Source organism: Octopus sinensis, linkage group LG2 (assembly GCF_006345805.1).
Source record: "Octopus sinensis linkage group LG2, ASM634580v1, whole genome shotgun sequence".
NCBI lineage: Eukaryota > Metazoa > Mollusca > Cephalopoda > Octopoda > Octopodidae > Octopus > Octopus sinensis.
Genome location: NC_042998.1, coordinates 9,594,341 through 9,616,923, shown reverse-complemented (window position 1 = coordinate 9,616,923; position 22,583 = coordinate 9,594,341). Strand labels below are relative to the sequence as shown.

At 39.5% G+C, this 22,583-nt stretch overlaps 1 protein-coding gene across 2 annotated transcripts; it reads right to left on the bottom strand.

Moving 5' to 3' along the window:
- Positions 1–667: 667 nt before the first annotated feature.
- Positions 668–22,571, bottom strand: LOC115232415 (RNA-binding protein with serine-rich domain 1-B). Of its 2 annotated transcripts, XM_029802277.2 has the most exons (7): positions 22,446–22,551; positions 12,540–12,752; positions 7,465–7,659; positions 4,304–4,542; positions 2,683–2,821; positions 2,113–2,211; positions 673–1,124 (listed from the first exon to the last, which is right to left on the bottom strand). In XM_029802277.2, coding segments are annotated over exons 1-7 (999 nt in total). In that variant the 5' UTR covers positions 22,448–22,551; the 3' UTR covers positions 673–1,012. The 2 variants fall into 2 exon arrangements, with proteins under 2 accessions (XP_029658138.1, XP_029658137.1); XM_029802278.2 differs by lacking the exon at positions 2,113–2,211 and having other exon boundaries at positions 668–1,124; positions 22,446–22,571.
- Between the last annotated feature and the right edge of the window lie 12 nt (positions 22,572–22,583).

Genomic DNA, 22,583 nt, shown 5'->3' with positions numbered 1-22,583 from the left:
CTATTTCTTATAATTATGTGAGGCTTTGTACCACAAAACCTCACCTCACTTTGTTTTTGTGTATTCCACCTCTTCCTCCTCTACCTCATCATCATCAGTTAGCATTTGTTTTCCACGCTAGTCCTGTCAAATCGTCCAACCCTTGCTAGCACGGAAAGCGGACATTAAACGATGATGATGTTCGTCTAAAACAAGTGTAAACTATCCCCTAAAAGACCGGTACAATAACTTCCTGTCAAAGGCAATCATCATTTTGAAAGTAGAGAGAGGTCATGGTCAGAGAAAAAAAAGCCACAAACATGCATTACTTGATTCTCAATGAACACTTTGACGATTAATAGAAGTACATCCAAATTGCTTTAGAGAAATTATTTTTTTCTATATAGAAAAATAATTTTGATTTATAACTAGCAGTAAAACGAGTCGATGGAACCTTGTGTAAATTTGATAGAAAAAGTAATTTCATTATACAAACTTTTACATGTACTTTCAAAACAACTCTAAAACTTTTCCTGATATTATTTGAAATGGAAGAGTTATAAACAGGAAAATATAAATATTGTATACATCAGTAAGGAGATTGGAAATAGGAAAATGTTTTGTAAGGATAAAAAAATTGCATATAAGTTGCAAAAAGAAAAAAATCTTTTTAATGAGACAATGAGAATAAAATTATGCAAAATGAATTTTATCATGAATGAATAGATAGGTACAGTCAAATGAAAATCATCCAAATGGTCTGTGGAGTGACTGGCTTTTAAACAAAAAATAACATGATACTAATAATTAGAACTATGTAGGAATATCCAGTGAGTTCTCATTTAATGGTTCCAATTTATTTGAAGTCCATAATCATTTCTCATTTTTTTTTTAAAGGGGAAATGTTCAATATATATATATTTTTTGTAATTATTTATTTATATAATAAGAAAATTAGTGAAAGGACTTGACCAAACATCCATTCACCATAACTCTTGTCTGTTGCAGTCTTAAGTTGTTAAAAGAACAGCTTTCATCTTGAAGAACTAGAGCTAGAGCGACTGTACCGCCGTCGCCTAGCAGGGGATCTGGACCGAGTGCGCCGTCTTGGAGGAGAACGTCGTCTTGGAGGTGGGGGAGGAGACCTGAAATCAGACATTGAGAACATTCAAACAGATATATCTATGCCTATCAATGCTAAGATGATAGTTTCCATATACATCCACTCAATTTGCTGGAGAGCAAAATCTACCTCTTGCAAGTGGCCATTTATAATTATAAAAATAGTGAACAAGTAAAAGACATTTACAGTTTCTATTCTTATTCACTTTTGCATGTTTCCTTTTTAATTTTTTAGTGCAAATATTGACAAAACAATCAATTTACAACAAAAGGCTCTGCCTTGGGTATCGTTGCAGCTCCACTTAGTTAACTTTAATCAGTGTACAAGTAAAACTGATCACTCTCAGAAACTGATGTGTATCACCGAATTGGTACTAATTTGATTATCTGGTCTATTAAAGTATTACGTTTTATACTTGAACATCTAACCAGCATATAAAAGAGGCATTGTAAATTTGCCAATATATTTCTGGCCAAACTAAAAAAAAGATACTGAAACAAGTTTCTGATTTTAAATTTCATATTAAAACAAAAGGCTCAAAATAATTTGCCCAATGACTAAATCCTCAAGCTAACAATAGCAGAAATAAAATAACAGTGCAAAGAGCAACGTCTTAAATAACACCAGTTATTTCTTTCCCTGGTATGTGTTTCCCCACTTCAAGTCTTTCACACAATTTTTTTTTTTTATTATCAACTTTATATCCATTTTTCCATGCTTGCATGGGTGAAATGGCCCTTTTGTAGGAGCAATTGTTTTTACAGATGGATGCCTTTCCTACTATTAATCACTCAAGTATGAAATAAAAATGGAACACAAATTTGGGGCTTTATAATTCCTAGAGAGAACATGCAAGTCTAACGACCAAAGGATTGCAATTATAACCTAGTTGAGTCGCATTTAGCTTCGGTGCTGTTAGATGTTGGTAAGTATTTCTATAATAATTCAATACTATATTAGAATTTTAATCAATTGCTCTTTTGTTAGAGTACAGAAAGTTAGGACTGAACCTGGATAGCTGTGTCTGCTGTCTGATGTTGGCCATCTTCCAGCTTGGTTGAAATCGGCTTGATTTGAAGTTGTTTGTTAAAACCTTAGCAAAGTCTTTTCTGGAAGTAGGAAGTATAGTAACAGAAAGTTAAGAGGTTAGCTAGATGATGCAGTCAACAGGACACCAATGTGTTCAAGACAGTGATAACAGTAAGGCTTCCCTGCACTTTCTTATGCACTTTTCGAGTGCATTGAATTTCAAGCATTTGCAGTATATCAGCCACCACTTTTAACACTGTACACAACACATCAATAATAATTTAACCACTACGGAATTCAACAGGTAGGTATTCCTCTAGACATGTTAAGCACCACCATGCCTAACTGGCTGCATAAGAGGCCAATACTGAGAAAGCATAGACATTTAAAAACAAGTTCTGTTGACATATTTTCAGTGATATTCAAGCATGATGACCAGTCAGTTGCAATGGAGCCAGCTAAACCCGACCTGACTAATGAAACCTAAGTGAAGATACCAAGGGGAGAAAGAAAAGTATGGTCTATAGAATAAAATGTAAAAAAATACAAACCTGCGCCTATCTCTGAATCTCGGAGGAGATGGACGCCATCGTGGAGGTAGCCTACGTATAGGACTACGACGAGGAATCACTCTGGTAGGTCTAGGCGCAAGTACAGCAGCTGCTGTAATTTCTTGGCCGTCAATTTGAGCTGAAAACAGAAATAGAAACGAAATCATTATTAAGAAAACACAATTTCAATCAAATAAATCAGTAAGTGACATTTCTTAGTTTATATAAGTTTTAAAATGCTTAACATCCACTTTTCCATGCTTTTATAGGCAAAACAGAATTCTTTGAGGCAGATTTCCTCTGGCCAGGCATGTTCTAGTATTATTCTTCATGTTACTAATATTAATTCAACTCTAAACTTGTAGTAATATTGATAGTATAATTAATCTGAATTTGTACTTAATTTCATTTAAAAATAATTAAGGTGGGACTACAGTTTGTAGTATCAGATGTTTCTCAACAACTGATTGTAATGAAATCCTGTACTGGTGACTGTGATTGGTTAAAATGCTTCTTTTAATAAGTGCTGTCAATGTGTGTTACTGCAATCATCAAACCATCACGCCTAAACCCCATACTGATTGGTCAAAATAGTGTTCATAAGCTTCAACCAGGTGGAGCCTAGCGGAAAGTATTTAAAGGAAAAAATTCAATCATTTCACTTCAGTTAACAAATGTGAAGTACATTAGTTGTTTGTTAATCTACTACATAAACATTTACCTGAAGACTGTTACAAAAGTAAAAGTACAAAAACATGTGATAATCAAACTATGTTGGAATTTAATTGACGAATATATTTATAAGCAACTTCATAAACCCCGAATGACAAATAGACATATAGTTCAGGGTTTGTAAAATTGTGTGTATATATATCAAGCTGAGTAAAAGGTAAGCAATGGTTTGAAACCTGAAATTCATCACAATTTCAACAATGCAGACATTTTATTCATCAAAGTAAATACCATTACAATCAACACTATTTTGCCAATGAATTACAAGTTTGTTTATTCCGGTGACATAAAAATCCAGAATTCTAGAGTGGATGAACTCTCTGAATGTACTTTCAGCATTGGGTCTCCACTGCTCAGGTCTCATTTAAACCATTTTTGAGCTGACCACTCACTGGTCATTTCCTCACCAAACGTTTTGTTAATATCGCACTTTGACAGTTCCATTTCAGATGATTGTAACAACGATGAAAAGGATATCAGCGTTAGTTTATTGATGCATTTGGGCAAGTCTTTGTTTGTATTATCAGACAATTGCAAAAGAATGTTTAAAAAATATCCAAAATTCTGCAAAAATCCAGTACAAATTCTTTATGGTTCAAAACATTGCTTACTTTTTACTCAACCTGATATACAATGGGTTTCTTTCAGTTTCTGCTTATCCAGTCACCAGGCTTTGGTTGGCCAAGGTGATGCAGAATGGGACTGAAACTAAAACCACAGGTTCATCAGAATTAAAAGAAATGACTACAGAACTTATTGAACCTTTACTAACTCAAATAGCAATACAAGTGTCTTATATTGTTTCAGTGCTCTACAGCAGTGGAATCCTGCACCTCTGGGTAAGCAGGAACAAGTGGGGTAGACCTATAAAAGAACACTCAATACATACCACCATCCATGTACTTAATGGCTTTTTCTGCTTCAGCTGCGTTTTCATATTCAACATATGCAAAACCACGAGAAAAATTTGGATGAATCCGATCTGTAGGCATCTCTATATGTCTTATGCTACCATATACAGAGAAAATTTCCATAATATGATCCTTGGAGACATTACGAGTTAATTTGCCAATATGTACTTTAGCAGTTTTGGGAGTGGGGCTACGTTGTTTTTTCCTTCTTGGAGATCTGAAAGATAAAATTAAAGGCACAAATGGGTGTTAGATGATAGTCAAAGACAAAAGACATTTATGGATTAAATATGAGGTATCGAGTTCAAAGAACTAGCAATGTATTTCTACATAAAAGTTTCAAGGACAAATAAATAAATAAAGGAAAAGGGAAAAATTATTTCAGCAGCTCAAAATTTGGTAAGACTAATAAATTTTACAGTTACTTTTATTCTCTCATATATACATAAAAATAATATAAATATAAATAATATATACATATATGCAGATTCACATTCTTTTTTATTCATATCTTGTAGGATTTAACTACATTGTTTTTTGTCTTTCGTCTTTCTCCGATAACAGTACTATACTGCTGTTGATTCATAACATACAAATCCATAGCCTTTTACCAATTTGGAAAATTAATAGATCAAAGATTCTGAAAAATATATTTTTATATAAGCAATAATAAATCTCTGAGCGAGATGTAAACAGTAAGCGCTCGACAACGTAAAGTATACTAGCCATCTCAATATGGCTAACCACTAGGGGTGGGGGGTGTTACTGTAGCTTTTTAGCCCCAAGAGATCATCGTCTCCAGCTGGCTTTAGACACAATCTTGTGCCCTTTAATGATACTGGAAAAACATTAAATAGATATTCGCAAACAGGTCTCTCTTATCGAAAACCCGTGATTAGTGTGTGTTGACAAGAGACAATAATTTCGAAACTGCAGTCCATGCGTATCACTTAGGTTTTCGAGAGGGGATGACCTTCCTTTGCGAATTTCTTCCTACTCTATGTTGAGTTCAAATGCTACAATGTCGACTTTGCTTTTCATCAACAAAATAAGAACCAGCTGAGCACAAGAGTTGATCTAACTGACTATCCACTCCCACAAAATTTCAGGCCTTTTGCCTATAGCAAAAAAGGTTATTAATGGAATGGGTTCACTAGTACATAAATAAAATACCAGACTGAACTCTCATTTAGTGGGAACTGCTTAACCAGACTTCTCTTTCATCAAGTACTGAATATAACAGCCTTTTTAACATACTTTAGAAGTAATAGAAGAGCTAGTCATGGAAATCCCTTAAAAATATTAAATCAAATTTACTTCAGAAACTAGATATGACATTTTAGTTTTAAATAAATAACAACATAGAAATGCATTTATATAAAAGAAAATTATTTTAACATGCAGGGAAGACTATTGTTATGTGTTTATTAATCCTTTCTTAGATTAGGAAATGAATTCAAACAGATAAGTTAAGTGCAGTTAATGTTTAAATTTGAATAGTTGCAGGACACAAATTGGCAATTACACACACACACACACATATATATATATATATATATATATATCATCATCATCATTTAGCGTCCGCTTTCCATGCTAGCACGGGTTGGATGGTTCAACTGGGGTCTGTGAAGCCAGAAGGCTGCATCAGGCCCAGTCTGATCTGGCAGTGTTTCTACGGCTGGATGCCCTTCCTAACGCCAACCACTCCGTGAGTGTAGTGGGTGCTTTTTACGTGCCACCCACACAGGTGCCAGACGGAGCTGGCAAACGGCCACGGACGGATGGTGCTATATATCATCATCATCATCATCATCGTTTAACGTCCGTTTTCCGCGCTAGCACGGGTTGGACGGTTTGACCGGGGTCTGGGAAGCCAGAGGCTTCTCCAGGCTCCAGTCTGATCTGGCAGAGTTTCTACGGCTGGATGCCCTTCCTAACGCCAACCACTCCGAGAGTGGATTGGGTGCTTTTTACGTGCCACCTGCACAGGGGCCGGGGGGTCCGGCATCGGTCACGATCGGTTCGAGCTTTTCTAGAGTTGAGTTGGGGTCTAGCTGAGAAAGGTTCCACCAGTGGAAAGAGAGGGAGAGATAGTGGGGGGGGGTGCAGGTAATATAGGGAAGCACCAGTGGGGAAGGTTGGGTAAGGAGGAACGATGACAAGGAAAGGGTTGGTGCAGAAGAAATAAAAACGTAGGATATCACGAGACGGGGAGGGGACTGGAAGGAGATGGTCAGATTGAGGCAGTGACAGATTCTAAACAGGAGGTAACGTAAGATCAGTGGGGCAGTTAATGAGCTGCGGTGCTAGCAGCTTGACTTGGTGGGGGAAGGGGTAGTACACAGTGAAAGCATGTGAGAAGGAGGGGTAGGAGGGAGAGACACACGCAATGGTGGTGGGGGAGGAGGAGGGAGGAGGGCATATCCGGTGTAGATGGTGAGAAGTGTTCACCGGTATTGGTGGTGGGGGCGGGGGCACCGCCAAATGGCGGAAAAGATGGAAATTAAGGATTGAAGGATTAAAGGGTTATATATATATATATATAATATATATATATATATTATATATATATATATATATATATATATATAAAGTTAATTCAAACAAGAAAGCACAAAAAAACACAACAACGCGAGGATGTGGAACAAATATAGTATTATTGGACGCTCAGGAAAGAAGGAGGGTTTAACGTTTCGAGCAGAGCTCTTCGTCAGAAACATAGGAGAAGGAAAGATCCAGAGAAGGGAAGACAGAGGAAAAAAAATCGCCAACGGTACACACGCGGTCACATATATATATATATATATATATATATATATATATACACAGAAGTGTCTCAGAGAGATGTAGTGTTCATAGTATTAGAAATTTAGTACATGGTAATTCAGTAATCATTTTATATCGTGCTATTCTTACCATTCTCAGAAGTGAATACTATTTTTCAAAATTTATCACACACACACACAAAGTCACCATATATATTATTCTAACTATAAACCAATATTAATGAATAAGTTAAAGTAACACAAAGTGCTGAAATGCAATAAACATTATTTAAAAGTAATTATTTCCTAAGACATTAATTATTAACTACTGACAGAGAGAGTGTTGTAAACTAATTGAAAATCATTCTTACAAAGATTTGTGTCTGTTGCTGGCTCCTCGTCCAACTGCTGAAGAGCGACTATGTGAAGATCTGCTGGAACTTGAGCTGGAGGAACGAGAGGTGCTCACACTGCTGCTACTACTGCTGCTGCTGCTACCAGATGAACTCGATCCACTGGAAGATGATGATGAGCGTGACCTGCTGCGAGATGAACTACTACTTCCACTGAAAAAGAAACAAGGAAAGGTTGTTGTTATTATTATTATTATTATTACTATTAAATCATTATTGTTGTTACTATTATCATTATTAAAATGGCAAGCTGGCAGAATTGTTAGCACACCAGACAAAATGCTTAGTGGTAGTTCTGAGTTCAAATGCTACCTGAGTTGACTTGCTTTTCATTTCAGGGTTGATAAAATAAGTCCTAATTGAACACTAGAGTTGATGTAATTGATGTATCCCAGCCCCCGAAATTGCTGGCCTTGTGTCAAAATTTGAAATCATTATTATTTGATTTCAAATGCAGCCAAGGTCAACTTTGCTTCTCGTCATTTCAGGGTCACTGATGTAAGTACCAGTTGACCACTGGGGTCAATAGAATTGACTAGCCCCTGCTCTCCCAAAATTTCAGGCCTTGTGCCTATAATAGAAAGGATTATTACTATTATTATTACACCCATAAATGCAAGGGTGGCTCTGTGGTAAGAAGTTTGCTTCCCAACTATATGGTTCTGGGTTCAGTCCCACTGCATGGCACCTGGAGCAAGTGTCTTCTACTATAGCCTAGGGCCAATCAAAGCCTTGTAAGTGGATTTGGTAGATGGAAACTGAGAGAAGCCTATCATATATGTATATATGTGTGTGTGTGTTTGTTCCCCACCATTGCCTGACAACTGGTTTATTTAGGCCCTCAACAAAAGAGACGGATAGAATAAGTACTAGGCTTTAAAAAAAGTATTGGGGTTGATTCATTCAACTAAATTTCAAAGTGGTGTCACAGCATGGCCACAGTCTATTGGCTGAAACAAATAAAATATACTCTGCCTCTTGTATCGGAAAAGCTCACAACAAAAAAAGGCTCAATACGTTTTTAAACCACTTAAAATGATTATGCTAAATGAAAGTTTCAAAACTTTTGTCAAGTATTGTCTAAGGCATTTCCCCACCAAAAAAAAAGAGTATTGAAAAGCTATCAGTGTCTCCTCTAATTAGGGGAAACAATCAACAGCCCATTTTTCTGTAGTCTACATCATTTTTACTGTAAATGCCACCTCATGTAAAAGCATATTTTATAAATATCAACACAGGTAAAACTCATGCTGAAAGAGGGAGGAGTGGTAGGAAACAGTCAAAGCAGCCGTAAAGGCACAAGTGTTATGCAGGTCATCTGTTTAGAGAATGATTGTTTCAAGAGTGAAAACAACGCAGGTACTTTCAGTAAGATTTCTTACCAGTGCAACCAACCAACAACTCCTTCACTGGCATGATCTAGAAATAAAGGTAGCAATAAAGACAACACCAAAAGCAGTAACAATGGGGGAAGGACTCAAAATAGCATTACCAACATGTCTAGCAAGTGATAAATAGCAACAACATTATGACAAGATCTACAAACAGAAACAACATTGCCATTAGCACCACAGCCAGCGACTATTCCAATGGGGCTATAGAACAGTTCGTTTGCAGTTGCACCACAGCCAATAGAATATTCAAGAGTTATTAAGCGAAGCCAAGAAGCCGGAGATAATGAAGAATATTGATCAAAAGGTAAATGAATTTCCTCTGATGGCTACAAGCTTTCTTTAGAGCCAGTTAGTGACTAGAATATCTTAAATGCACACTGGGATTGTGTGGGGTTAGCTGATAAGAGACAGCAAAAAATCTGAGGAAACCTACTCAGACAGTTCCAATTAACGAGCACCCATAGAATTTCTCAAATTAACCAGTGTAGACAAGGAGTATCTGCACCAGGTCATTCAGATTATCATCATCATCGTTTAACGTCCGTTTTCCATGCTAGCATGGGTTGGACGGTTCAACTGGGGTCAGGCCCAGTTTGATCTGGCAGTGTTTCTACAGCTGGATGCCCTTCCTAACGCCAACCACTCCGAGAGTGTAGTGGGTGCTTTTTATGAGCCACCTGCACAGGTGCCAGACGAGGCTGGCAAACGGCCACGATCGGATGGTGCTTTTTACGTGCCACCGGCACGGGGGCCAGACGAGGCTGGCAATGAAATATGAAGAGTGTCCACAATTTCAAACAATCTGTTATACTCACCACAATTTAATGGAAGCTGTGTCATTCACAGAGAATAAACTCTTCAGTGATCAGATTAGTTAAGTGGAATGTGACAGGGGTGACCGTCAACAGGTGGTGGGGTACATTAAAGTAGAATGTATAACATTCAATAGAGAGCAAGTGAGCAAATTAGAAAAGGTAATTAGGAAAGGGATTGTGACCAATGTGCCACCTACAAAAATGATTTTCAGTGTTAAACACAATTGTATGACCAGAGCAAAGAATGCACACTAAAACACAAGAAACAAAAGCCTTTTGATGGGCCTGCAATGCAGCAGCTAAACCACAATTTGGTCTTTGACAGAGCAGAATAGGTGTGTACTGCTTGATTCTAAGACTATATGCAGCTTTTCAATAGCACTTAACTGTTCAAGACAAGCAGTAGATGTAAAGTATTGCAAAAAACTGATAAGAGCAGTTGAGGCTTGAATGGTGCAGACAGTTGAGCAAGAACTGGTTTGGATGGCCTGCTCTACAAGTAACATCAAGGTAGAAGTCTATCTCATCTGGCAGTAGAATGGGAGCATTCATTTTAGACACAGGGGGTGGTAGTGCTGTTCAAGAAGGAAATGAATAAGGGGATGTTCCAGTTCATAACTCTATTGAATCCAGGTTTTTAATATTTTGGCCACTGGTTAGTAGCTATCGATAATCTTTCTCAGGCAGCTAGTCAACTGGAAACATTATCAGGAGCTCACAGCCCTGTATATCGGCAATCTATAAGAGAACTAGTGATGCCATTCTCAAGTAAACTCTGGCTATCAACAAAAATGAACTTGCTGGTATGTTCAGAAAGACTTTCAACTTGGAGACTGATATCTTCAGAAATCCTTGACCTGGCAATAATACAATGGAATATTACCTGTTTGAGACAAAATCTGAATGCAGAGAGACAAAACACACTTCAGTGTCAAAGTAATTACTAACTCACAGAGTTTTCTTCAACAGCTGCTGTTGCAAGTACGGTAGATCCAAGTATCAGCTAAAGCATTCAAGAAGATTGCCACACTATCACTTTTGGGTTGGGAAGGGCAGGCAGTGTCCTTCTATCTTGTGGCTATAGAGCAGGGGTGGGGAAACCCCCCCGCCTGCGGATGCAATTGCACCCACAAACCCATTTTATTATGCCCACAGGCTGATATACCCATATGAACAAAATATAGTAAACATTTCAATCATCAGATTTATACAATATTCGTATGGCTGTTTGTGACATAAGTTACATTTCCACTATGACTTAAAATGGTCAGACTTGAACAGAAATCACCTGATAATTGCCATTTGAATGGAAACTTTGTTTTCCCTACGTAACACGTATTTCTAGGTTTGTACCACCTTCTTGAGACCCAACTACACTCCAGCTGAAAAATATGGAATACCTCATAGGTAACATAAACGTCCTAAATTCAGTAGCAGTGTTAATGAAGATGCTACACATTAATTTCATGTGTTAAACTTATCTACATTAATGTGTATACAAGAGTTACACAGATATAAGAGTTAGAACTTGTGGTCTACCCACGGACCTTTTTCTTAGGAAATTTTTGCCCATTGCACTAAAAAGTTTCCCCCACCTCTGCTATAGAGTAATAAAACGTTGTGCCTCATAAACTTTTTTTGAATTCCACAAATAGTTTTATATATTTTCAAAAGTGTTATCAAAAGGAGAGAATATTGAGTATATATGTATCTCATTAATTGAGGATGACTCGGTGACATGCACCATGCTTTTGCCAGCTGGTTTAGGTCTTTAGGTCATCACAAGCAGATATAGAAATCCTCTCAACCCTCCCATCTTTGATATGACAGCTGAAAGGAGAGCGAGTTACAACAGAACTGATTCGGTACATGTTTTATCTAAGCAGACAAGAGCAATGTCAAATGAAGTACTCACTAAAGGACACATGCTGCTCAATCCAGGAATCAAACATAAGACCTAATTATCAGGTGTTCAAATAATAATATATTTATAAGCTAAAAGGACTTTTGAATTACATACATATTGTAAAAGACACAAGTGAATTGAAGAATGATAAATATCAAGTGACCTAATAAATATTAGCTGGAAAAATAAATATCTGTCAATTTAAATTAAATAGAAGATATAAGATGTCAAATCAAAAGTAAATCAATAAATACTGAAGTGACAAATTGACAACCCTGAAGTTAGGATAATGACTAAAAAGGACTAACTTTTAAACTAAAAATCCAACCCAGATTCTGAACAGAACAACCACAATGAAAGTATATCTAAAACTAGCAGTATTGCCCGGCGTTGCTCGGGTTTGTAAGGGAAATAACTATATAAGCATTTTTAGAGATGTAAAGTATAATAGCCATCTCAATATGGCTAACCACAAAGGGGGGGGGGTGTTACTGTAGCTTTTTACGTTCTGAGATTTAATAATAAATTTTTAGAGAGTTACTTCCCTTATATATGCCAAAAATGCATTAAAAAATGGGAAAAATTGATGGTAAATTTATTTTTAAATCGTAGACTCATCGTAGACGCGCGCTAATACCCAGAAGGCTCGATATGAATCACGACTATAAGATACCCGGTTTTGGTTAAACTGCACCGCAAAATGTGGGAGTAGTTAGGAATCTAAATCGTAGGAGACAGACAGCACACAACCTCACTTTTATATATAAAGATTATTGGAATTTTTAAAAAAGTATATAAAACCTATACATGAAACAGTTATTGAAAAAAAACCTCTTGGGTGAATGTCTATAATTTGGCAAAATAATGTTTCGGGGAATAATTTCACGAAAAAAAAAAACAAACTCGAAGATAACCTACCTTGAACTTCCTGAGCTGCCACTACTACTCGTACTACTGGAAGAAACACTGCGTCTCTTTTTGTCCCGACCCCGCTCAATCGTTGCAGCTGCTGTAGTACTCCCAGATCCACCACCAGCTCCACCACCGCTGCCACCACCAGCACCGCCGCCTCCTCCACTAGCATTACCACTGCTTGTCTTTTTCTTTTCTCTAGTTAATGTACTTCTCGTCCTGCAAGTATTCAAAGAGGTCATTTAGATGACTAAACAAATTAAGGATGTAAAACATTCTCCAACTTTAGCCAAATATGTAAACTTACCAATAAGTCATTAACCTATCTAATTAGAAAAACAATTTCTATCCTCTAAGCTTTTTATCAGAGTGGGGGCATGCATTTAAATCTAAACCAATATAGAGTTAATACTTATTTCAATTAACTTTAGGCAAAACCAATTCTTGCCAGTGGCACGTAAAAAGCACCATCCGATCGTGGCCGTTTGCCAGCCTCGTCTGGCACCCACTACACTCATGGAGTGGTTGGCGTTAAGAAGGGCATCCAGCCGTAGAAACATTGCCAAATCAGACTGGGCCTGGTGCAGCCTTCTGGCTTCCCAGACCCCAGTTGCACCGTCCAACCCATGCCAGCATGGAAAGTGGACGCTAAACGATGATGATAGTTATGAGGTTAAGATGTTTGCTTTGCAGCCACAAGGTTCTGGGTTCAAAACCCAACAAATGACACACCAAAGCTTTAGGTTGATTAAATGTCATGTAAATAAAATTTTGCTGGCGCAATGTGCAGTTGTGTATCAGATGACAAAGAACAATGACAAGTGGCAAAAATAAAAAAAAAGGCAGAGCTAGAACAAGGCTTGTCCAACCAATACCAGCTTAGAAATTGTTGAAAATCCTTTTGATTATGCCTGTGTTTGTATACATTGATGTGGTATTTGTGTATACCTCGTGGTTTTTACTTAAAGGGATACAAACTCAATACAGTGAATCTAGCTATTCATCATCGTTTAACATCCGTTTTCCGCGCTAGCACGGGTTGGACGGTTCGACCGGGGTCTGGGAAGCCAGAGGCTGCTCCAGGCTGATCTGGCAGAGTTTCTACGGCCGGATGCCCTTCCTAACGCCAACCACTCCGCGAGTGTAGTGGGTGCTTTTTACATGCCACCTGCACAGGTGCCAGAGGGGGTCCGGCATCGGCTACGATCGGTTGGAGTTTTTAACATGCCACCGGCACGGAAGCCAGCCAAGGCGGCGCAGGCAACGGCCATGTTCGGATGGTGCTTTTTATGTGCCACCGGCACAGAAGCCAGTCGGGGCGGCGCTGGGAAGTTGATAAAATAAGTACTAGGCTAAAATAACCCGAAAAAGTACCCCATTTTGCTGCAGTCTAATTAGTTAAACCAGTAAAAGTATTAGAAACCAAAAGTTTGAAAATATATGTAATTCCTGGCCCAATCAAATTTAATCAACCCAAATTTAGACCTGATCACACAATGTCTCAAAATAAGTCATTGATCCTAAATAGTTTAAGATTCTTTTCTAAATCTCTTTTTCTTTACCATAATACTATCAATTTATAATAGTCAAACATGATAACTAATTCATTCTGCTGGTGGTAACATTAACCTTTTTGATACAAAACAACTTGAGACTGACTCTGGTTCTATGATAAAAGTCATCTAAATTAAAATCTCACATCAAAATTTCAAGTTAATTTATGTTCCAATCTTCAACTTAATAATAAAGTTATTTCACAAAATTCTGCATTAATGTCAAAATTAATTGAAACAGCGCAGGAGTGGCTGTGTGGTAAGTAGCTTGCTAACCAACCACACGGTTGCGGGTTCAGTCCCACTGCGTGGCATCTTGGGCAAGTGTCTTCTGCTATAGCTCCGGGCCGACCAATGCCTTGTGAGTGGATTTGGTAGACGGAAACTGAAAGAAGCCTGTCATATATATGTATATGTGTGTGTGTTTGTCCCCCTAGCATTGCTTGACAACCGATGCTGGTGTGTTTACGTCCCCGTCACTTAGCGGTTCAGCAAAAAGAGACCGATAGAATAAGTACTAAAAGGTGGTGCTCCAGCATGGCCGCAGTCAAATGACTGAAACAAGTAAAAGAGAGAGTAAAAGAGTGTATTTTAATGAAAATATGGTAAGGAAAGGGTTCTTCAACTTGATAAAATTTTGAAACATGTTACAACACTGCCAACTAAGATAACACTTCATAACAATTCATCATCATCATCATCATCATCATCGTTTAACGTCCGCTTTCCATGCTAGCATGGGTTGGACGGTTCAACTGGGGTCTGGGAAGCCCGAAGGCTGCACCAGGCCAGTCAGATGTGGCAGTGTTTCTACAGCTGGATGCCTTCCTAACGCAACCACTCCGAGAGTGTAGTGGGTGATTTTATGTGCCACCGACACAGGGCCAGACGAGGCTGGCAGACGGCCACGCTCGGATGGTGTTTTTTATGTGCCACCGACACAGGTGCCAGACGAGGCTGGCAGACGGCCACGCTCGGATGGTGTTTTTTTATGTGCCACCGACACAGGTGCCAGACGAGGCTGGCAGACGGCCACGCTCGGATGGTGTTTTTTATGTGCCACCGACACAGGTGCCAGACGAGGCTGGCAGACGGCCACGCTCGGATGGTGTTTTCTTATGTGTCACCGACACAGGTGCTAGACGAGGCTGGCGGACGGCCACGCTCGGATGGTGTTTGTTACGTGCCCTCAGCACGGAGGCCAGTCATTGCGGTACTGGCTACGGTCACGTTCGGATGGTTTTCTTATGTGCCACCGGCACTGGTACCACAAGGATACAAATTCCATTGATGTTCATCTATTTTGATTTGGTTCGATTGATTTGATACGATTCGATTCGATTCTCACTTGCCTCAACAGGTCTTCACAAGTGTCACAAGAAGGAAGGTATGCACAGGTGGACTGACTACGTCCCAGGTAGGGGCCACGGATTATGGCTTCACTAGTCTTGCCGGGTCTTCTCACGCACAGCATACTTCCATAGGTCTCGGTCTCTAGTCATTTCCATGGTGAGACCTAACGTCCGAAGGTCGTGCTTCACCACCTCGTCCCAGGTTTTCCTGGGTCTACCTCTTCCACGGGTTCCCTCAACTGCTAGGGATTGGCACTTTCTCACACACCTCTCTTCATCCATTCTCGCCACATGACCATACCAGCGCAATCGTCTCTCTTGCACACAACAACTGATGCTTCTTAGGTACAACATTTCTCTCAAGGTACTAACGCTCTGTCGAGTAAGTACACTGACATTACACATCCATCGGAGCATACTGGCTTCGTTCCTCACGAGCTTACGCATGTCCTCAGCAGTCACGGCCCATGTTTCACTGCCATGTAGCATAGCTGTTCGTACACATGCATCATACAGTCTGCCTTTTACTCTGAGCGAGAGGCCTTTAGTCACCAGCAGAGGTAAGAGCTCCCTAAACTTTGCCCAGGCTATTCTTATTCTAGCAGTTACACTTTCAGCGCACCCACCCCCACTACTGACTTGGTCACCTAGATAGCGGAAACTATCAACTACTTCTAGTTTTTCCCCCGGAAAGTGACAGAAGTTGTTTTCTGCAGATTTTCGGAGGTCATGCTCCAGAGCACCTGCCACATACAAAAACTATCTTCCCAGTTAGCCTACCTTTGACATTGCTGCACCTCTTATGTGTCCATAGCTTACACTGGGTACATCTTATAGAGTTTCTACCTACACCTTTTCTACAGATCGAACAGGGCCATCTTCCTGATGATATTTGTGGGTTTTCTACCTTTCTACTTATTAGTACTTTGGTTTTAGCTAGGTTGACTCTAAGGCCCCTCGATTCTAAACCCTCCTTCCACACCTGGAACTTCTCCTCCAGTTCTGATAGTGACTCAGCGATTAGAGCGAGGTCGTCAGCATAGAGGAGCTCCCAGGGGCAACCGGTCTTGAATTCCTCCGTTATTGCCTGGAGGACTATGATAAATAGGAGGGGGCTGAGTACTGAACCCTGGTGGACCCCACCTCTACTTTGAATTCTTCTGTGTACATGTTGCCAACTCTAACCTTACTTACGGCATCTCTGTACATGGCTTGCACAGCCCTCACCAGCCATTCATCTATCCCTAGTTTCCTCATTGACCACCAGATGAGGGATCGGGGGACCCTATCAAAGGCTTTCTCCATGTCAACAAAAGCCAGGTACAGGGGCTTATCCTTGGCTAGGTATTTCTCCTGCAGCTGCCTTACCAGGAATATAGCATCAGTGGTGCTTTTCCCTGGGACAACCCAAACTGCATCTCATCTAAACTAACTCTCTCTCTAATTAGTTGGGCTAAGACCCTCTCCGTAACCTTCATTACCTGATCCAACAGCTTGATACCTCTGTAATTATTTGTATCCAGGGCATCACCTTTACCTTTGTAGCAGTTGACTAGTATGCTGCTACACCAGTCATTGGGTATGACTCCTTCGTGTATCACCTGGTTGACTATACGGGTGACTAGGTTATAGCCGACACTGCCAGATATTTTGAGCATCTCTGCAGTAATTCCTGATGGGCCTGGGGCTTTCCCTGTCTTCATGCTCCTACTGCCTTAGCTACTACGGAACTATCAACTCGGATAGCTGGTCCCTCTGTTGGGTCAACATTGGCAGACTCTCTTTATCCCATTCATTTTCTTTATTCAGCAAACTTTCATAGTGGCATCTCCAAACCTCTCTCTTTGCATCCTCATTTAGCGCAAGTGAACCATCATCCATGCGAACACACTTCTCTCCTACCACATCACGATTCTCTCTCACACACTGTCTTGCAACACGAAATACCTCAAGTCTTTCATCCTCACGGCTCAGAACATTGGCAAATTTTTTCTTATCCGCTTCCCCTCTGGCTATAATAAACCTGTCTCCTAGCTTCCCTTTTGGCTGTCTGATACAATTCCCTGCTACCACCGTTCTTCCAGTCCTTCCAAGCCTGTCTCTTTTGTCTAATAGCCCCGTCAACCACCGTGTTCCACCACCATGTTACTCTGGGTCGAGATGGTACTTTGCTCCATCCACAGATCTGGTCAGTGGCTGTCAGCAGATTGTCCCGTAGGAATCTCCAGTTGTCTTCCACATTAAGTGAAGCTATATCCCCTTCTATTTCGTCAGAGGCTTCGAGTAGTATGTCTCTAAATCTCTGTGCATTTGCAGGATCTTTAAGCTTCCAGACCCTTCTCCTCCAAGCTGGTCTTCTTCTGGGCGACCATTTAGCTCTGATCCTGAAGTCGCTAACTACTAATCTATGTTGGGGAGTACATTCTTCGCCTGGGAAGGTTTTGGCATTTATAATCAGCCCTCTTTCCCTTTTTCTGGCAAGGATGTAGTCAATCTGGCTGGTGTGTCTGCCAGAACGGTAGGTGACTAGGTGAGAGGTGGGTTTCCTGAAGTGGGTATTGCAGACCATAAGGTCATTTGCATCGCAGAACTCCAGCAGCCTGGTTCCCTCCTCATTTCGAGAGCCAAAACCGTGGCCTCCATGGATGCCATGGAAGCCCCTGACATGTCGTCCAACATGTCCATTGAAATCACCTGCCACGAAGAGAAGGTCACTGTCATTTGTCAATGAGGTAGTCCGCAATAGGGTGTCATAGAATTGGTCTTTTTGTCCTTCCGGTAGCCCTGGTTGAGGGGCATATGCCGAGATGATGGTAGCTGTCCTATGGTGAAGAACTAATCTAATTTTAATTACTCTGTCACTTATTCTGACTACCTCGATTACCTTACCTATCCATTTCTCCGCGAGAAGTATACCCACGCCCCCGACACCGTCAATGTTCCCTGCCCAGAAAATCTTGTACCTGTGTTCCTTGCCCGTGAGGAGCTAGCAGAACCTCCTCTCCACCTTACTTCCTGGATACAGCATACATCCACACGTCTCCGTTCAAGCAGCTCTACAATCTCTCCAGACCTACCTTTCAATGTGCCAACGTTGAGCGTGCCAACTCTGAGGGTTTGGGAGGTGTGGGCATCAGAGACCCTGGGACGAGGGACAGCAGTGTCATGTACCTGAAAAGAAAGCTTGCATTTGGCAGATTCATATGGAAACTCTAGACTACAACCTGCATACTTTTCACAATTTTTGCGCTATATGTTCAGATAAACCCTACATAGGTGCTAGTGGGGGAGGGGGTAGTTTCCGGTATTAGGGTAGAAACTTCCGGTATTGGTGGTGGGGGTGGGAGGGCGGGCGACAAAATCGAAGCAACTAGTTTGAATACTATATTTGAGGGGGAAAAATAATTAATTAGATAAATGACTGAATGAAAGCCAGAGAGAGAATGAAAATAGATAAATAATAAAAAATACGGTAGAGAATGGAAATAGATAAATAATGAAAAAATACGGTAGAGAATGAGAATAGATAAATAATGAAAAAAATACGGTAAGAGACGAGGGGGCATATTTCGGAGGAGAATGGATAAACATCGAAGATGGCCCTGAAGGAAAATAAACTTTAAAAATGCAATGCGTGAAGTCGCCATGTTTAGAGAATAGGGGAACGAAGGGAGAACAGATCAAGCTATCCAAACAAAACGCTTAAAAATATGAAAAGAGCAGGATGAAATTGACTTAGCTGGCCATTTTTGGAAGTCTGGTTTTCTCTGAAGGTGTAGCGAGTGAATAGGGATCAGATACGATCGCACGCTGGCTTTTATAAGGGAATTAGGGAAGGGGACGGAAACACGAGAGAGAGAGAGAGAGAATCGAAGCAACTAGTTTGAATACTATATTTGAGGGGGAAAAATAATTAATTAGATAAATGACTGAATGAAAGCCAGAAAACGTTTTGGTACTTCAAGTTATGAAACTAGTTGGTACTCTACCAATTCTTCACTGACTACTTTTGACAGTAAATGTGTTTCACCTTTGACTCATCAGAGATAGCTAAGTGGATGACCAATACCATTCCTGTAGGGTATGTTCCTACTCATCCTTCATAATACCCAGATGTACAAATACTATTTATGATACCTTCCATAACACACAAGATATTATTATGACCCCTTGTCAAGAGCACTATCAATTTTCCATTCTTTGTACTTGCCACACCTGAACCTAAATTAGTCTGTAACGAGAGCACTTAACAAACCCAATGAATTTGCAACTCACTCATACACAACAAAGCCTCTCAAATACTCTCTCTCTGCCTTACCAATTTCATCACCTCTGGCCTGGTGCAGCCTTCAGGCTTCCCAGACCCCAGTTGAACCGTCCAACCCATGCTAGCATGGAAAGCGGACGTTAAACGATGATGATGATGATGAAGATATGAATAGTTTGCATAACATGAAAACTTTTCTGATCACTCCACCCTAACAAAGTGAGTGATCAAACTGTATGCTGCAGTGCTAGTTCCGATCCTCATTAAACTCTTCTTTGACCATTCCTCAAAAGAATACCCAACGTTTCAAAGGTGAAAGAAACAACAATAAACAAGGATCTTTAACTCTTTGAGGTTCTCTTCTTCCATCTTTAGTGACTATCAACAATATCTTATAGAACTAGATTTAATAAAGACTTACTCTTTTTACACAGGGAATAATCATACAATATAGCTTTACTACTACACATGATCAACTCACAGCTGTAGCTCTCAAAGTTACTCTAAATGCTATAGTTCTTGTTAAACAATTTCTAATGACCTCTCATAGTGACCTCACAATATAACTGTTAAATATTTGTTTCAAACACTAGCCATATATATACACACCAATGGTGTGGCCTTATACATATAAGGCCACACCACTGGTTCACAGACATTGTTTCTTCTCCACTATTTATATCAGTGCTACAATGCCATCTGCTCCTTTGAATGAGTTACCTGCAAACCGTAGCTTCCGCTACGGTTCACACGGTACACTTCCTTTTTCTACCTTAGAGCTGCAAACGCTCAAGAATTTTCTCTCACGTTTTCCCTAAAGAACTTCTTAGCTAAGCATTAATTTCATCGCTCTCTCACGTCTGGGAGGCCTAGAAAAAAAGATCAAAGATCCAACCAATGAAACAAAAAACATCTGTTGTAAATAGTCGCTTTACATTTGTCCTGTGTAATGCAACAGTTTTAATCCACGAAATAGTTTAATATCCATTACACTGAAATATGAAATATCAAAGGGTTCAAAACACAAGGTATTACATCCCTTTGTATGTGTCCCCTTTCTCTGAATGTTTTTGTTTAGTCCCAGATCAGACATTGCAGCGATGTCGGTCTCACCTCGCCACCTGCCAGACTGCATTTCTCTTAACATAAGATATGATTTAAGGAAAATTTGGCTGCTACTTCGTGCAGGTCGATAAGATCACTACTCTATCTCAGTTAATATCAATTGTAAGAATATTTGAACCGACGAAGAAAACTTCTACGCAGTTGCACAGCTTGCTAGAAATAGCAGCAAAATCTTCAAATTACAAACCGCCGTTTTAAGAGTAGGGACACACTGAAAAAAAATCGTGGCTGGTACATAGATCTTTTTGATATGGGTTAAACAGGGGCCCAGTTACAACAATGCACTGATTAGGTATAATTATAAAAGGTAAATATGAGGGTATATTTTGAAATTTGGCAGAATTCGCTGATTGTGGGCCATAAAAAATACCTAGAACACAACGTAGGGGTAATACAAGAGAAACAGAGGCATTAAAAATCAGTCATACTTTAATCTTTACACTTAATAGAATAATAAATACTAACTCACAACCAAACGCTAAGGGCAGGACATATCCATGGTACCAAGTACCAAATACTGATTAAACCATGTATACGCAACTATAGCAACCGCTGACCCAAAGATTTCGACATAAAAACATAAAGAGTCAAACTGAATAATGAAAAAGGAAGCAAATAAAAAGGTCGATTGAGTTGTAATAGAAGTAACAGAAGTTGTAGGAAGTTTCCTGAGATGGACTGGCGTCTTCTCCAGGTGAGGGTTTATCATCATCATCATCTACCGCCTGCATATAACGCTGGGAAGCCAAGGATGGAACGGCGAACTCTCGTGATTCGTGAAAGAGTAATTTTACCAATAATATTAAGGTTTATATTAACAGTAGGGGAAGAAAAAATAATAACATTTCCTAATTAGTTTCATCTGAATAAAGTGAAAACTGATTGCATCGTTGGAGGTTGGTAGGTAACAAATGTATATTTTAAATAAAAGCAGAGTGATTTTTAGATAAATAAAGATTGCAAATAGCAAAAGGAGAAAGAAAATGGAATGTTTTGAGTCGATGGCCATTGTTAGTCCCTCTTTTTTTCTTGTTTCTTAACTTGTCTTAAAATCCCTGGTGAAATTAGCTACACCTACACAAACGTCCATTGTTCGTTAATTAAACATGACCTGGACATGTCTCTGTTTCAGTATTGGAATGTTAAAGCGGTAAACGACAATAACATTTCGCATGAATTATGGCTAAAAGAATAATAAATGGAATATAAATATTTAGGAAGAAAAAGATACAATTCAAAAATCAAAATTCAAAACTGTGTTTAGGAAGATGTATTAAGAATCGAAATAAATGGGATCTAATGAAATTTATTAGATCAATGATTGTTTCTCTCGTTTTTGTTTTTGGTTTCTTCATTCAGAAATTGGAAATAAAAGGAAATTCGGTGGCTGAGAGCTTTTTGCCGGTTTCACGTGTTTCTGTCCATTTTGTCGGGACTTTTTAGAGCAAAGCAGAAAAAGGATCAGCGAAAAGTCAAGAGACTTCACAAAATACACATTAAAGGACACCGAAATAAGATACTCGACTTGCGGAATGGTTTTAAAAGGTTTCGATTTTACGGTAAATAAAGGAATTATTAGTAAAAAAAACACAAAAAAAGAGTCTCAGAAACTTACATTTTGAGGGAAAATGTTAAAAAAGTCCAACGCTTGTTATAAATGGTCGTCGTAGAAGTGAAAGGGAAGGGGGAGGGTAAAGGAAAGGCGATTTTTTTTGTACGGAGGGTTCTGATTGGATGAAAGGCAACGAGGTAA

Excerpts from the sequence above, each read along its gene's own strand:
- LOC115232415 (XM_029802277.2), bottom strand. Across the intron at positions 4,543-7,464 it reads AGCAACAGACACAAATCTTT|ATCTCCAAGAAGGAAAAAAC; the intron begins GTAAGAATGATT and ends TTTATCTTTCAG. Across the intron at positions 1,125-2,112 it reads CAGCAGACACAGCTATCCAG|GTCTCCTCCCCCACCTCCAA; the intron begins GTTCAGTCCTAA and ends GTCTGATTTCAG.